Source organism: Lepisma saccharinum, chromosome 10 (assembly GCF_977018435.1).
Source record: "Lepisma saccharinum chromosome 10, izLepSacc3.1, whole genome shotgun sequence".
Classification (NCBI taxonomy): domain Eukaryota; kingdom Metazoa; phylum Arthropoda; class Insecta; order Zygentoma; family Lepismatidae; genus Lepisma; species Lepisma saccharinum.
Genome location: NC_139238.1, coordinates 45,532,578 through 45,548,591, shown reverse-complemented (window position 1 = coordinate 45,548,591; position 16,014 = coordinate 45,532,578). Strand labels below are relative to the sequence as shown.

The 16,014-nt window shown below is 36.5% G+C and overlaps 1 protein-coding gene across 1 annotated transcript in view; it reads left to right on the top strand.

Moving 5' to 3' along the window:
- LOC145994342 (stromal cell-derived factor 2) overlaps positions 1 to 15,312 on the top strand; it is a 32,947-nt gene extending 17,635 nt beyond the window's left edge. The window contains exons 3-5 of the mRNA XM_083130459.1: positions 7,596 to 7,720; positions 11,286 to 11,382; positions 14,828 to 15,312. Of these exons, the coding sequence (XP_082986585.1) occupies positions 7,596 to 7,720; positions 11,286 to 11,382; positions 14,828 to 14,996 (391 nt within the window). The 3' untranslated portion in view covers positions 14,997 to 15,312. The remainder of the gene's footprint in view (positions 1 to 7,595; positions 7,721 to 11,285; positions 11,383 to 14,827) is intronic.
- The last annotated feature ends 702 nt before the right edge of the window (positions 15,313 to 16,014 follow it).

The following is a 16,014-nucleotide window of genomic DNA, read 5'->3' as shown; positions in this document are numbered from 1 at the left end:
GTTGATTTGGCGTGGAATGACCCTTTTATTACAACAGTAGAGTGTGAGGGAGTAGATTCCTATTTCTATGTTGCTGTTATTCTAGAACCTGTTAATAAGGATTTGATCTTTTGTTTTTCCTTCCAAAACTATGTTGTCTTGTAATGCAGTAAGGCGTAATTTTTTAGTTAATTCAAAAATATTTTTTTTAATTTTATTTGTAGCCACATAAAATTTAACAGTCTCTAAAGTTTTGTAAAGTTTAATGAAGTCATAAATTGTATGTTCACTTCTGTGAGAAATGAACAAATATCTTTGATTTGGATGCATACACTATCGCACACTGTACATTACAGAAATATTAACTGAATAATATGATTCAGCTTCCTGAATGCAATTATATTTACATTCAGTTCTGCAACAAAATGGACGATAGTTATGCACATATGGTCCTTAACTGTTCATAATATTCACTCACATTTTTTATGCACATTTTAATTTAACATAGAAACACCAGGGCTGTTTCATCATTGTTTGCCTCAATGCCTGGTCTCTTATTGGCATCTGATTTGAATTTCCTAATAGAGTTGGGAAATGTCTCAAGCCTTTTTTCATCACCTTCCATATCATAAGGTTTGCTATTATGGACTGCTTTCAAAATTTCAATTTCAATTTTCTCAAAAGCTGTTTTTAAAAAATAATTGGAAGATCTTAGAATTGTTCACATAGTTGTTAATTATTCATGAGAATTTTATCATGGGTTCATGTTTAGATTATTTGTTACATGACATATTCATTTGGAGTGTTTTTTGATGAAAATTGCATCGAATACGTTATTTATTTCTTGTAGCATAGCATTTGTATGTGCTATTTTATTCATAATAATTCAATCATATAAACATGTTAGACATAATTCCTCTTATACATACAGCATTCCCTGACATTCGCTACGAGACTCGACATCATCAGCGCTTGTCTTTCCCGGTGAATGGGGTCCGAAACAGTCGCTCGAGTCGGCTATTAAAATTACAGTTTTCATATTGTGTACTAACCTTGACTACAGAAGATGTTGAAAATGATGTCCCTCTGCTGCAACACATTCCTGGTATCTCCGAAAGAAATTGGCATTTACACGTGCAAGTTCGTCTACTGTAATTCTCCCGATTTCTCGTACAATACTCTCTTTTAACTCACGGATGGTGTGCGGATTGTCTTTGTATACTTTATTTTTTAGATTTCCCCATTTTTCTTTCCACTTTTATTCAGAACTGACCCTGTTACTCTAAACTTTTTTTACAAGGTTCGATATAGAGGTCCTATGTGGAATGGGAACACCTGGAAATTTTGTTGCAAAACGTCGTCACACTTCTCCCCAATTCCTCTTTCTGAAGTAACACTCGACAAGATAAATCCTTTGTTATAATGTACACTTTTGTGATGCCATATTAAGCCACAATCTTCAACACACGGACACAACACATCACAACTTCTGAGGGAGGATTATACTGGCGTTAGTCTGCAACGTCAACAGAAAGGGAAAGAGAGCAAAAAAAACAGACTGTAGCGTGCGACTGTCGCGGACCCCGTTCACCGGGAAAGACAAGCGCTGACGCCAGGCTGCTTGCTGCCGAGTCTCGTAGCGAATGTCAGGGAATGCTCTGTACTTATTACTTGCATTGTTTTACTTTTCTTCTAATTTACTTGCTTGTAGCTACTATAAATTAGAAGAAATGGTTGAGCCCTTGGCTGACAGACGCCCTCCAGTATGTCAATTTTTTTTTAATTTATACATTCTTTTGTTTTATGTAATGTAATATAAAATGTGTTTCAGGGCACAGAAACCACAAATAACTTTTTTTTAATCATAAAGTATGGCCTGAATAAACAAAAAAACTTTCTATCTCCAAGTGCTCTCATTATTTTTTATTCATAAAAACTGGTTGTGTGCACACTCAAATAGTGACAAAAAAAAAAAAACACAAATGATAATGTCACTAAACACCACTGTTGACATAACAAATTGTTGAAAATTGCTATCAGTGTGAAACCTAACACAATGATGATAGTTTTTTCACCTGTGTTTTTGGTTTCTAACTTTTCTGTCCTTCATTTTCGATTACTTTACTTTATAATACATTTTAATGTAAAATAATTTATATTTATTTTAAATTTATTGACTTTTGTCATTAATATTTTGTGTTCATAAAGTGGTTGGCAATATTCCATAAGGAGTGGTTTTGGATTGTCGTATTGCGTGCTAATTCACTTGTACGAAGCCTTTGGGCTAAACCACTTCAGGCTAAGGTAACAGAGGTACTTTATTCATGTTTGCTTAATAAAAGATATGGGTGTATAATAAATACACTTAAGCGAATTACTAACTTGTGCCAAACTTACATGTAGTGGTTCTATTAATTTCAGTGGGCCCTGCACCATCCACTTGGGAACTTGTTGCTTGACTTCCAGTCTTGTTGTTACCCTGCATGCCAGATGAACTGGCTTCACCAGCACTCCTAGCGGCAACAAGTTCCCAAGTGGATGTTGTTCAGGGGCCACCAAAATTAATAGAACCTCTACAAGTAAGTTTCGCTGAAAAAGTTAGTAATTCGCTTAAGTGTATTTATTAGATGTACTTTACTTCACCATAACACTTATCTGAGAGTTAAAAACAACAGAACACATCCATGAACAACAACACATGCCATGCAAATTTTTTCACATTTTAGCAGGGGTTCAGTGTCAAGGGTTCTGAAATGCTAAATATAGGTGTCATCAAGCATTGAATTATTACAGTGAGATTATCACTTCAAATTATTGTTTAATCTTTAGTGGCCAGATGGAAAATCCCACTCATTGAGGATGGATGGAAAGAGGTTTGCCCAGTAACAAGTGGCTAGCAATTAACATGCCATTTCTTGAAAACTACACATGTTACTTCAGTTCTGTATTCTTTGTTCATTAGTACATATATGAAGGTATGGCATACTGTTTACTATTATTAAAAACTGCATTTGAGAAAGTCCTTTGTTTCTCTGTTATATTGTGGAACAGATTTTATAAAAAGCGATATTACTCCATTTATCTGACATATTTCACTCTTAGGTGAAATTATGAAAACAAATTAACGTTTTAATAATGTGTAACAGCTAGGGGTCCAGCGGGGACCCAGGTGCAAAGGTCCTAACTTTAAAAACTTCTGAAATTATGCAACATTTCCAAATGCTGTAACTTCCTCCCCCCCCCCCCCCCCAAGTTGGAGCATGTGCATTATATATCCTCAAAGAGTGGTATTTTGTCGGGCTTTCCTCCAAATTTTGTATATCCATTGTCCATAGGGCCAACACTAGAAATTCCAGTAATTGTTTCCATAAGCTTGCAACTACAAGTCTTATACATTGTTATAAATTTTTCCCCAAGAAGTATGTCTGTTTTCAATTAAACTTTGCACGGTTGTAAGTATGTACCTCTGCTACATAAGGCATTTGTTGTATTGTATTGTGTGATTTGTTGTTTTAAGTCCACTTTATGCACAGGATCAGGATAAATACCCACCGGGAATTCTGCGTGAATTTTTCTCTGTAGACGTGAAAAATTGCACTTTGTTAGTGTCGTTTTTCAGAACAATCTCTCTAACCGACTGAAAATTATTGCAAACTAAGATATCTTGAAATTCATTAGGTCAATTTGAGTTTGAAATTCCTATACAATTAACATTTTTTTTTTTTGTAAATTAGTTTATCCTGTAACGTTTGTGACTTGTGTTTGTAGGTGCATTTCGAATCTGAGTAGGTGAAGTAGCAAATGTAAACTCTGCACCTTAAATTGTATATTTTAAATATATGTGTTTTTGGCCTTGAATTTTTTGGAAAGTTCGCCTTGAAAACCGGGAATTATACTTGAATTTTATCATGGTCCTAGAGTAGCCACCCTATGGAAGGCTAATCGGGTCTATACCTACAGTTTAAAGTGGGATATGAACCACTGTGCCATGTGCCTCCACCAGGTATCGAACCTGGCACCTCCTTATTACAACGCCATTACGTTACCACATAATGTATTTATCCCATTCACTTTGGTCTATTTTGGTTGGCACGGCATGCTGAATACCATCTATTTTCTTCTTCCATTTCCATTAACCTTCAATATTGGTATCCATATTGTATAAATATCACCTCCATTAAAAGCTCTTGTCTTTTAGAAAGAAAACAAACCGATGTCATTTTTCTATGACAATTAGTTCCTGAGCCATGATTTTTTTTGTACATTGCAACAAGTTTGAAAAGCGACTGAAAAGTTCCTGACCAGAGAGGCGGTCCACACTTGTGAGGCTCTGTCCGCTAAAAGTTAAATACATTAATATTAGAGCTGAGCGGATACCACTTTGAACCGAAACCGATACTCTCGCTGATACCCACCGATACTGATACTTGTAAAATTCGAGTATAAAATAACAAAGGCTAGTTACTGAGTCATACTAAGTCATCACATCACTTTGAAAAGTACCATCACTACCCCCTTATTTTCCAATGTTTTGCCTTCCTTTCTACACATTTACTAAAACCCATAAATTTCTGATTCTCCCTTATTTTCCCATGTTTTGTCTTCCTCGCTACACATTTACTAAAATCCATAAATTTCTGATTCTCAGGAATGTCCTCGGGGCCTCCAGCTTTCCCTGAAGAACGACAATATCGAAGGACTGCATGTATTCTCTAAGCTCCTCTTGGTGCAACTTTCTCTTCAACCCCTCATCTTTCCAGCTCAACATCTTTATCGCCCCCACCCTTCGTGCCCGCCTATCATGCTGATTCTGGGAAGTAACCTCCGAAGGCCTCTCCTTGTCCATCACCTTTGGACATCTGCAACCCGAAAACATCACACACATCGGCACAAATTAAATCTAAATCCCTGGCATTCACCTGTTGTTCCGTCTGGCCCTTTCCCACTCCGCTGCTAGATTCTGGGGGTCATTCTGTGCCTCTCCTGAGCCGCGGGCCTCTGCTATTTTTGGCTGTGTCCTGGCTCGACAATTGCAGCCTCTCATTCGAAGCTCCCCCATGGTGCACCCCTCGACCACCTGTGACATTTTTATTTTAGGAAACAACCCTTTCTGGTTGTTAACCTATCGTGATCCATCCGTTCTGCTCACTGTAGAATGTCCACCTGGTTGCCAGATATTCGTCCTCTGTTTCCTCACCGATGTTCTCCAACGCAGATGATGTGGGGGCAATCATCCTTTGTGATGTAAACGTGGACATCAACTAGTAATTTATTATAGCTAATGAAGGCTCGTCTCCCCTCTCTCCTGGCATGCACATGTGCTCTGTCAGAAGTCACCTCCACCTCAGGATCTGCGGCGAGAAGTATTCTCTGAGGAATTCCGCCCCTTTACACAAGGGAAGAGTAAAGGAGGAAATTGTTGAATCCACGACCCTTCCTCCCCGCTTGAATGTACGAGGCACATCCAGAAAGTAAGTTTCCCTATTTTTTTCCCGTGAAAGTAAACATAATGAGCCGTGTAAATTGCGCATGCGCAGCAGAGCTAAGATGTATCAATCATATGCCAGGCGAACAGATCCCACCAGGTGCCAGTAGCGAGGCAGCAGTGGTCCGAAGTGGAAGCTCGTATTCCTTTTCCCACCGCATGCGAGGTTTGGTCGGTGATAATGTTCCTGAATGCACAAAGCATTGCGCCAATTGACATTCATCGTCAGCTCTGTGAGGTCCATGGGCCGAACATTATGAGTAAGCAGATGGTGCGTCGCTGGTGTCGGCAGTTTTCGGAAGGTCGTCAAAGTGTCCATGATGACGAGCGCAGTGGGCGTCCGTCCCTCATCACTGATGATCTGGTTGAGCTGGTGCGACAGCGCATCGTAGAGAACTGTCGCTTCACGATTACGGAGTTGAGGAGCCTTTTTCCGGAGATATCGCGGTCCGTGTTGCATGAGATTGTCTGCTGTTCAAAGAATTGTGTGCCAGGTGTGTGACTAAAAACCTGACACCCGAACACAAAATGAAACGTTCAGGAGCAACACTGACATTCCTGCAACGGTACCATGATGACGGCGATGATTTCCTCGACAGGATCGTTATGGGTGATGAGACGTGGATTTCGCACTTCACCCCAGAAACCAAGCAGCAGTCAATGCATTGGCGGCATATTGGATCTCCGGTCAAGAAGAAATTCAAACAGACACTGTCGGTACAGAAAGTGATGTGGACCGTGTTTTGGGACAGGAAGGGCATTTTGCTCATTGACTTCCTCCCCAGAGGTGAAACGGTGAACGCTGACCATTACTGTGAAACACTAAGGAAATTGCGACGTGCCATTCAAAACGAGAGGCGTGGCATGCTTACTGCAGGTGTTGTGCTCCTCCATGACAATGCTCGTCCACATACGGCTCAGCGCACAGCAGCTGTTTTGACGGAATTTGGCTGGGAGTTATTTGATCATCCATCTTACAGTCCTGATCTGGCTCCCAGCGATTTTCACGTTTTCTTGCACCTCAAGAGATTCCTGTCCTCCAGTGAGCGTTTTGGCAACGACGAAGAGCTGAAGACGTCTGTCACACGCTGGTTCCATTCACAGGCGGCAGAGTTCTACGACAGTGGGATCCAAAAGTTGATACCATGATACGACAAGTGTCTCAATTCTGGTGGTTGCTATGTTGAAAAATAGCTGAACCTTTGCTGTACCTGTTGCCAATAAATGGTTTCCTGAAACTGTGTTGGTTTTTTTTTTTAAAAAATAGGGAAACTTACTTTCTGGATGCGCCTCGTAGATAAAACAAAGTGAATTGTGACCTTCATACATTCTTTTCAAGAACTCCCATCTTCTTACCTGGAAACAGCCTAAGATGATGATAAAGCTGGTTTTAGAAAATGTCCTTTCTTACCCCACGAGTTTGGAAATAAAGTTGTTCTTTTATTTATATGCAGCCTTTACCAGGTACTTACATGTCTGCGGGAAGTTTGGTCCCATCTTTCACTTAACCCTTGCTTTTGATCTTGTCAGTCATCTACTTCCCGGTAGAGTCAGGGTTCGTCAAGTTTTTCTCGGAAAAAACTCCATGCAGAACTTCTTGTGCTGGCCTACGAATCTGCCACAAGGAAGAGTGAAGGAACTTTTGAAAATACCAAATTTTGCTCTTAGTAGCAGGTCTAGGAACTCAATAACAATGGTATTGGACGGTATTGATGCATAAATTTTAACCAATACTTCGGTATCGGCCTAGCCCTAATTAAGATGCTTAGGCAGGGCAACATGCACGCCATCATGCCATTTCAGCTCTTCACTCTAGACTAACGTTGCACTAAAGATTTTTGTAATGTTCCATGTAACTGCCTCCTTCATAATAATTAAAAATTGCAATGTGCATGTAGTGGTTAAAGTACATCAAAATTTTGACTCTGAACACTTAGGGTGTTTTTCAGGACAAGTAGATGAAAAAATGAAGTACAGAAACCAGCAATTATTGTACAAGTTTGGACGGACTGGAAAGTTCAGTGATAAGGTGGTATTTTTGGTGCTTGTACCCAAATATTGTATGTACATGTTGGGAATAAGTTTATTTCTTAATCCTTGTTGTTTCTAAAGATTATTTTATGGTTTCCAGAGAACCCATAAAATGTGGTGCAGTCTTACGGCTTCAGCATCTCTCAACCTCAAGGAATCTTCATTCTCACAAATTCCAGTCTCCTTTGTCTGGGAAGCAGGAAATTTCAGCATATGGAGAAAAAGGTGAGTTGTCATAAGGTGCTATACCAGGGTCTTCATCTCTCTTTCATCAGTTCATCATTCACACTCCTGTTGGTGATTAACCTAGAGAAGTGGTAAGACAAGTAAAATAACAAAAAATACAAATAGAACATGTGCATGTGATTTCCAAATTCTGTTGGCTTCTGCAGAAGAAATAAGAATTCACTTGTCCTTAAGACTCTTTGTATTTTTAGGAACTCCAATGGAAAATAGGTGAGCATAATGGAAAAGACATATCTGATGAAGTATGAATTCATGAAGTGAAATTTATGCAATACGTATACTGCTTTCATACAATGGTTATGAACTAAACTAATAATATGCCCCAGTTACCAAAGTTCTTAAAATTATTTAATGATTCTTAGAGCCACATATTTATGGTGAATAAAATAATAAAATATCAAGATTTCAGTACAAAAAACTAGGCACATTTCGGGATCAAAAGCAGTATATAAAATGGCATTTCGGTGTTAAAATTATGAATAAAGCCTTAAATTTTATTTAAAAACTACACTTATTATACAGAATTAACTTTTTTCTTCTAATATCACATTATGTAGTTGTCAGACTTAAAGTTTATTCCTGGTTAAAGAAGTCAATTTTTGCTCCTCAAATATTTAAAGCAAAATTAATCAATTTTCCATGATTTGCATAACTTGCAGGATAATTCAGACTTCAGAAAATATTTAGGAGTTCATTTCACATTTTGCAGTAAATTTAACATCATTTCGTGATAAAACATGGTAGGAAAATGCACCTCACACCTTACAGAAACATGAAAATAAACATTACAATGTGCTGTTTCACATTTTGTGTTTCGTCAAAAACGATATGTGCGTGGTTGTAAATTTTAATGCATTTCTATCCTTATGCACAAATGATTTGTTTGTATGGGGCTACAGATGGAACATAAATACTGCTGTAGTTTAGACTTTGGGGTGTTTAACCTTTCAGTAAACTGTGATTAGTAGACTTACATGTTAGACTTCAATTAGCAGGCTTCTATCTAATCTAGTATGCTGGAATTAACAGGGCTTTCCCAGTAGGTTGCAGTTAGGAGGTTTCACTGTTACCCTAGTAGGATTATAATACCAGTTGTTTTTTTCTGGTAGATCCTAGTTAGTGAAACTCCATTCTTTGAATAATGATGCACCAAGGAAAAATATTCTTTGCATGTCATTACTGCATTTCTTTTCAATTTTGTAGTCATATCTGGAAGATCTCATAGAAGGCCATTGATTGATTGATTGATTTGGAGTTTTAAGTCCACTTTATGCACATTAAGGCTAATCGGGACTGGGCCTACTGTTTAAAGTGGGTTGGTTGGTATTTTAAGTCCACTTTATGCACAGTAAGGCTAATTGGGACTAATCCGAACCACTATGTGCCTCAACCAGGTATCGAACCAGGGACCCCTTGATTACAAGGTGACGACGCTACCACTGCGCCACCGGGGAGGCTCTGTTTAAAGTGGGATCCGAACCACTATGTGCCTCCACTGGGTACATAGAAGGCCATGGAATCTCAATGCTGTATACAGACAAAAGCCTGAGGGAAAGTTGCAGACTATATTTCACTATCACATTCCATGTCACTTTATTTTTCAGTAGTGACACTTTCATTAAGTCATCTGGTACATATTGTATTATTGAAATTGCATCTTAAACTTTTGTTATTCATAAAGAAAGTCGGACCTCATCTTTTCAGAATCATGACAAGGTGTCACATGTCCCTTGAAATATTTTTCCCCAGGCATTTTCTCATGTGGTTCTTACTTTGTTGTTCACCATGTTACCATATCATATTTGTTTACAATGCACTAATCTTGATTTATTTTACAGCAAAATGCATGTTAAGTGATAGACTTTTAGTCTTACCACCAAAGTTCCATATTTTACTCTCAGCCTAGATTTCGACAAAAACTGTATATTTCAGGATCAAAATCAGTACTGTATATGGATCATTCCATGTCAAATTGTCCAATAAAAATTATATATGGAACCTTTAAGACTCAGATTTTTTTAGATTTTTTGTTCATACATTGTATCTATCAAGAGGACAAAAACTGCCAAATTTCAGATTTTTTCAGGTCTTAATTTTTGAGTTATTGACTTTCAAAAAAACAAAAATCCTAAAATTTGACTACATTTTGAAATCTTTAAACACCTGTAGATCAAAACTATTTAACCTACCTAGAGAACTCAAATTGGTGTCATTAATATTAAGCTTTAATTTGAAATGCAACATGACTGTGGTATTTGAATTTTGTAATTTTTCAAAAACTTGAAAAAAGTTTGCCAAAACTGCCAACTTAGGTATCAAACTAACATGTGGTATAAGTGAGAAACACCGGTTCAGTTTAATTACGTATATACAACAGTGTTGCTACTATTAAGTTTCCAATCCATGTAGTTTTTTTTATCTACAGCTGTTTAAGGATTTCAAAATGTCATCAAATTTTGTGATTTTTGCTTTTTTGAAAGTCAATAACTCAAAAACTAAGAGTCGAAAGAATCTGAAATTTGGCAGTTTTCGTCAACATTACTGGTACTACCACTGCACCAAAAATTATCAATTTCTGAGATGTCAAGGTTAAGACCTTAGTTGATTTGACATGGAATGGCCCATATAAAATGACATTCCGATGTTAAGGCAGTGAATAAAAACTTAAAATTGGATTTAAAAACTGCTGATTACACAAAATTAACTTTTCACTTCTAATAGCGCATTTATATAGTTATTAGAGTATTAAGTTTATTCATGTGTAAAGGAGTCCATTTTTGCTTTTCATTTACAGCAGAATTAACTCATTTTCCAGGATTTGCATAACTCACAGGATGATTCAGACCTTCGAAGAAATATTATGTGTCTGGAAATAAAACCATAAATTTCATGTTTAAGAGATCATTTCACGACAAAACATGGTAGTAAAATCCACCTTGCAGCTTTTCGAAACATGAAAAGTGAATATTGCAATGTCTTATTTCACATTTCGTGTCAGAAATATGCATCTAAAGCACTCTCCTGTGCTTTCCACCACGCCATGAAGACACATAGGGGGGTGTGGAGTTAGGGCCCCATACTTTCACAGCCGAAGGTGGGGGGGGGGGGGTGTTCAGCACCACACCTCTGGTCACCTTTACCGCCCAGAGTTAGTATTTATCTGTTTGTTTCTTGTCAGTTAAATTAAATTAGTAATTTTGTCTGTTTGACTAGCTTCCACCCATGGAAGTACCAGTTTGTTTATTGTAAATTGACATGTTTGATTTCCACCTTGGTGGTGAAGCATGATGAATTCTTAACTCATGATTTCACCACTAATGGCTCTGGGTTTGAGTCCCAGTCTGGATTTTGTTTTGTGAATGTTCCTTTTTCAGTTTCATAGACTCACCCTTTATTTACATTGTCACAATTGGCCAAAACTGAGAAAATTACAAGGTTTATAAATTGCAAGTGCCATTATTTGTTAGGCTGAAACAATAATTGTTGACCACTCAGCAGCAATTTGTAGAGAAATGCTAACTTCGGAATATTTTTTACTCTGCAGGTGATGGAGATAGCGGAGACCATTGGAAACTTATTTGTGATGGTGAATTCTGGGAGAGGGACGATACTGTTCAGTTGCAACATGTGGACACTCAGACGTAAGTTTTCATAAGATACATTTATTTAAAATGTTTATGAGGAGTAAGACTGAGCTGATACCATTGCTAGTACTCTTACGATTTCCACCAAAACTGATATTAACGAACTAATTCTCTAGCCTTTTTGACTGCAGCAACACAAGCCTTCCATCTGTCCCTATCCTGGGCAAGATCAATCCAATCTTTCCCATCTTTATCTATTTCATTGAGGTCCCTTTCAATGTTATTCCTCCATCTTCGTCTTGACCTTCCTACAAGCCTCTTACCATCAGGTTTCCCTACAAGAATCCTGTAAACTCTTTTTTTCTCTCCCATTCATGCCACATGGCCTTCCCACCTAAATCTTGATTTAACTATTCTAAGAATATCTTGACATGAATACAATTTATGCCATTCTAAATTATGTAACCTTCTCCACTCACCTGTCTCGTCATCCCTTTAGGTCCAAATATTTTTCTAAGGATTTTATTTTCAAGTACTTTCAAATAATTTATGTTCCTCTTTTAAAGTAAGGGACCAAGTTTCACATCCATATACTACTAGATTTTAACTTTTAGTTTCTTAGATATTATATGAGAAGATAAAAGCGTATGAAGAGTAAAGTAACATGCATTTCCTGAAGTAAGTCTGCTGTTTATTTCCTCTTTAATATCATTGTAATTTGTTTGTATTACTCCTAAGTACTTGAATTTGGAAACTCGTTCAAACTAGTTGTTATCATTAATTACCTTCAGGATTTTAATTATTCAAAATAGTTCAGAAAATTTATAAATTTAATATACATGTATACATTTTCCATTGGAACTATATCATACCACAGTTTACCTTTGAAACATTCATAATTCCACTTTTTCCCACAATTTTGTAAACGTAATGAAAATTCTTAATTTTACATAATCTCCAGGCTAGTTAAATTCCATGAAAGTGTTGTGTGGCATTTTTTTTTCAGACTCCAGTATTGCTTATTAAATTCCAATCAGTACTTTCCGAAACCACTGGTATTGGCAGATTAGTTGAAATTGTGTCCTTTTGTAAACTTCTGTTTTCCAAATAGTGTGAAAATATCTGTTCTCTGTCTATGTATGATGTGTTTGAAATTTTATTTTATGCATTATCATTGTGCCCAGGGGCAGGTCTTTCCTTGCAACCTCCATGCTGTTCGGTCTTCAGCCCTTCGCTTTGTAGCAGCATAGGATCCATTTATTTTGATGTTGTCAATCATTTGGTATCTTCTTCTTCTTCCCAGGATTTTCTTTCCCTTGACCATTCCTTCAATAGCATACATTAGGATACAGTTTCTTCTCATCCAGTGACCCAGCGAATTTCTTTTTCTTTTCATGATTATCTCCAGCATTGATCTCATTTCCCCAACTCTTTCTATTTCTGTTTCATTTCTCACTTTTTCTGTCCATTTCACCAGTTCCATTCTTCTCCATAACCACATTTCCAGAGCTTCCAGTTGCTTTTTCTCACTTGTTCTCAGTGTCCATGTTTTCTCACCATATAGAGTTACACACCATACTAAGCATTTCATTAGTCTTTTCCTCTGTTCTTTGTTCATAGATCCACAGAAAATATTTTTATTTCTATTGAAGGCTTCTTTTGCCATTGCAATTGTTACTTTTATTTCTTGACTGCATTTCATTGCTTATGATGCATCCAAGGTATTTAAAGCTGTCTACTTGATCAAGTTTCTTAACCTCTGATACTCACTTTTGCCTTCCTACTTTCTCCCGATCACCATTGTCTTATTTACATTTATTTTCATCCCAAACTATTCACAGTGGGTATTCATTTCTGTTAGCATAGCATATGGTCCTTTTTATCTTCTGCCAATTATGCACTATAATAAAAGTTGGAAAAGTGTTATACCAGAAAAACCTGTAACCTTTGTCCTTAATTATATTCACAGGGATGTCATTTTATTCTTGAATTAGTTTTGTTTTCAGAAAGTGAAGTGATATAAGTTTTTGCTCATACCAATAAACTACTGATACATTTTCTGACACCAATAACCAATATTCTATATAATATTGACATTTTAATATAAAATTACAAATGTTCCTTGAAGAACATGAATAATTCATTTGTCTAATTAATTAATACATGTAACTACAAAGAAAACTTTTTTGCCTTTGAAAAACAATGTCTATTTTGCAAAATAATGACATATGAATTATACGTTTTTATTCATAAAGTTATAACAATGGTGGAATATTGCACTAAATTGCATGCTATTTGTAAATATACTTTATTGGTATTACCAATGCACAGAAATGCCTATTGGCCAGAACCTCTAGAGTACTGAATAACCTGTCCTATCTGTAATAATAATAATAATAAAGAAGGTGGGAATGGTATGGATATAAGGAGAAGTGGAGGAGACTATTGTGAAATAAATTAAAAATACGTAGTAATGTACTGTGTGTCCCGCACCATTGCTGTACGGTCTAGGTTCCAAGCTTTGGGTTCTGGCTATGGGACACACACAGGTTCGACTCTCCTGGGGGAAGGGGAACAACTTTTCATGTGTGTGGAACCAGTGGCCACCTACCAGCGAGAGGATATATCGGGAGCAACAAATTAGTTGTGTAACTCAATCATAGAAAACCTACAACAACGACTGTGGGTTTGTCGTGCTGACCACACGGCACCCCATAACTGGTTGGATGATCTCTTACCTCTGGTGGAAGTGAGGCCGGCAGTTGGTAGGTAGGCACTGGTCCTCATGAGTAGGTATGCTGCTGGTCAATATTATTATTATTTAGTATGTAGTATTGAGTAGTCTGGAAAAGTTTTGATAAATCTGGAAAATTCAGGGAAATATTAGGGAAAATAGATTTGGAATACATGTGGGAACCCTGTGTGAAGCTTTGTGTTCAACTGGCAGTGTACTCCAGAGAACCCCTATTGCATGTTACTAATACTGTTCCAATACAATACTGTACTAATATTGCAGCAATTAACTTGCCATTTCTTGAAAACTACACATGATATTTCATTTGTCTTTTTTTGTTCAGTAGTATACATATCAAGATATGACATACTCGAATTACAAAACAATATATCCATTTTTACTATTATTAACTAGCAGAGCTTGAAAAAGTCCTTTGCTTTATTCTGAGTATTATGGAATAGATGGTATAAAATGGGCTATGACTCCTAAACCACCAACTTTTTCTGATATATTTCACATGCACATGTAATAATGAGAACAAAAGTACACTTTAACAATGTGCGATGAGGTTTAACATAACATAATCAGCTAGGAAGCCAGAGATCCCAGGTTTGAATCCTGGCTGAGGAATAGCTGTCAGTGTATTTGTCCTTTCATCTCTTCCATATTTCATGGTTTTTTATTGTGATGGTCCAAGAGGTAGAAAAGCAGCATAACATAACCAGAATGGAAGGGAAGAAAGTAATTAAGTTTGTTTATATTTTTCAGGTGGTTGGCTGTTACCCAACATACATATGGACGACCGATAAATGGCCAAAGAGAAGTTGTAGGTGCATATTCACTTAGCGACAATGCTGGTTGGAAAGCCTTGGAGGGTGTTTTCATTCATCCAACCGATTTTAATCCAAAGTCACATCATATCCACACAGAACTTTAACAAAAGCAACATGTTTAGGAAAATAAATTTGGAATGCTTGCATGTGTGTTTCTGCATTTATTTGACAGTTCGTTCTGTTCTGTTTCTGTGATCAAAGTTTTAATGTGAAGCGTATGTAATAAATCGGAACAATGCATAAGTGGTCTACAGTTGTGGAATTTGTAATATATAAATATCCAGTATTGTCATATATATTTAAATTAAAAATGTTATATATAATAATTATTATTGTTTGCAATATATTATTGCTGGACATTAAGAGAAGGCATTAAATTTTAATTGTTTTTTTGAAACCTAAAAAAGTATAATTTTATTCCAATTACTGTCAAAATAACACCATTATTTCAGTCGTTTCTTATTCTTTTAAATGTTTTAGGGTTATGTTATAAATTGTTACCGATTTGTGAAGTAGGTTGTGAGTTCTTGTTTTATTTTATAGTTACAGACAAAACATTTGTGTTGAACAAGAATTCAAAATTTTTGCATAGAAATCCTGAATTTTGTGACATTCTCTTGAGGTAAGGATCACCATGTCACGGCAACTTGCTCTAAGTGGTAGTTTCTTGAGACACTAAAAATATGGCTGCACCGGACCTTTTCAGAATGTCTTCTAAATGATAATGTTGATGAAATATCTTTAACCCCTTAAGTATGGAATTTTCTGAACAAGTTGCTACTGGAAAATGCACGATTTTTTTTAGCACAATTCGGCAAAATAAAATTGTTTGCAATTTATGTTTCCTGACATTTTGGGACAGTGTGGAGCTTCAGACGCTGTGTTTTGAAATGTATTGAAGAGAATGGTCATCATTTTGAACATTTGCTCCTTTAAACATTTATTTGTGTACCTCAAATGATAACTAATTTGAAGTAACATACTTAATTTTGTTGTTCATATTAAATCATTCCTTGAAACCAAAGAGTTGGAACAAATTAATATTCTTTATTGTTACACAAAAACATAAATTGCAAACAATTCTTTTGCCGAATTCTTTGTACACATTTTTTGAATAAAATT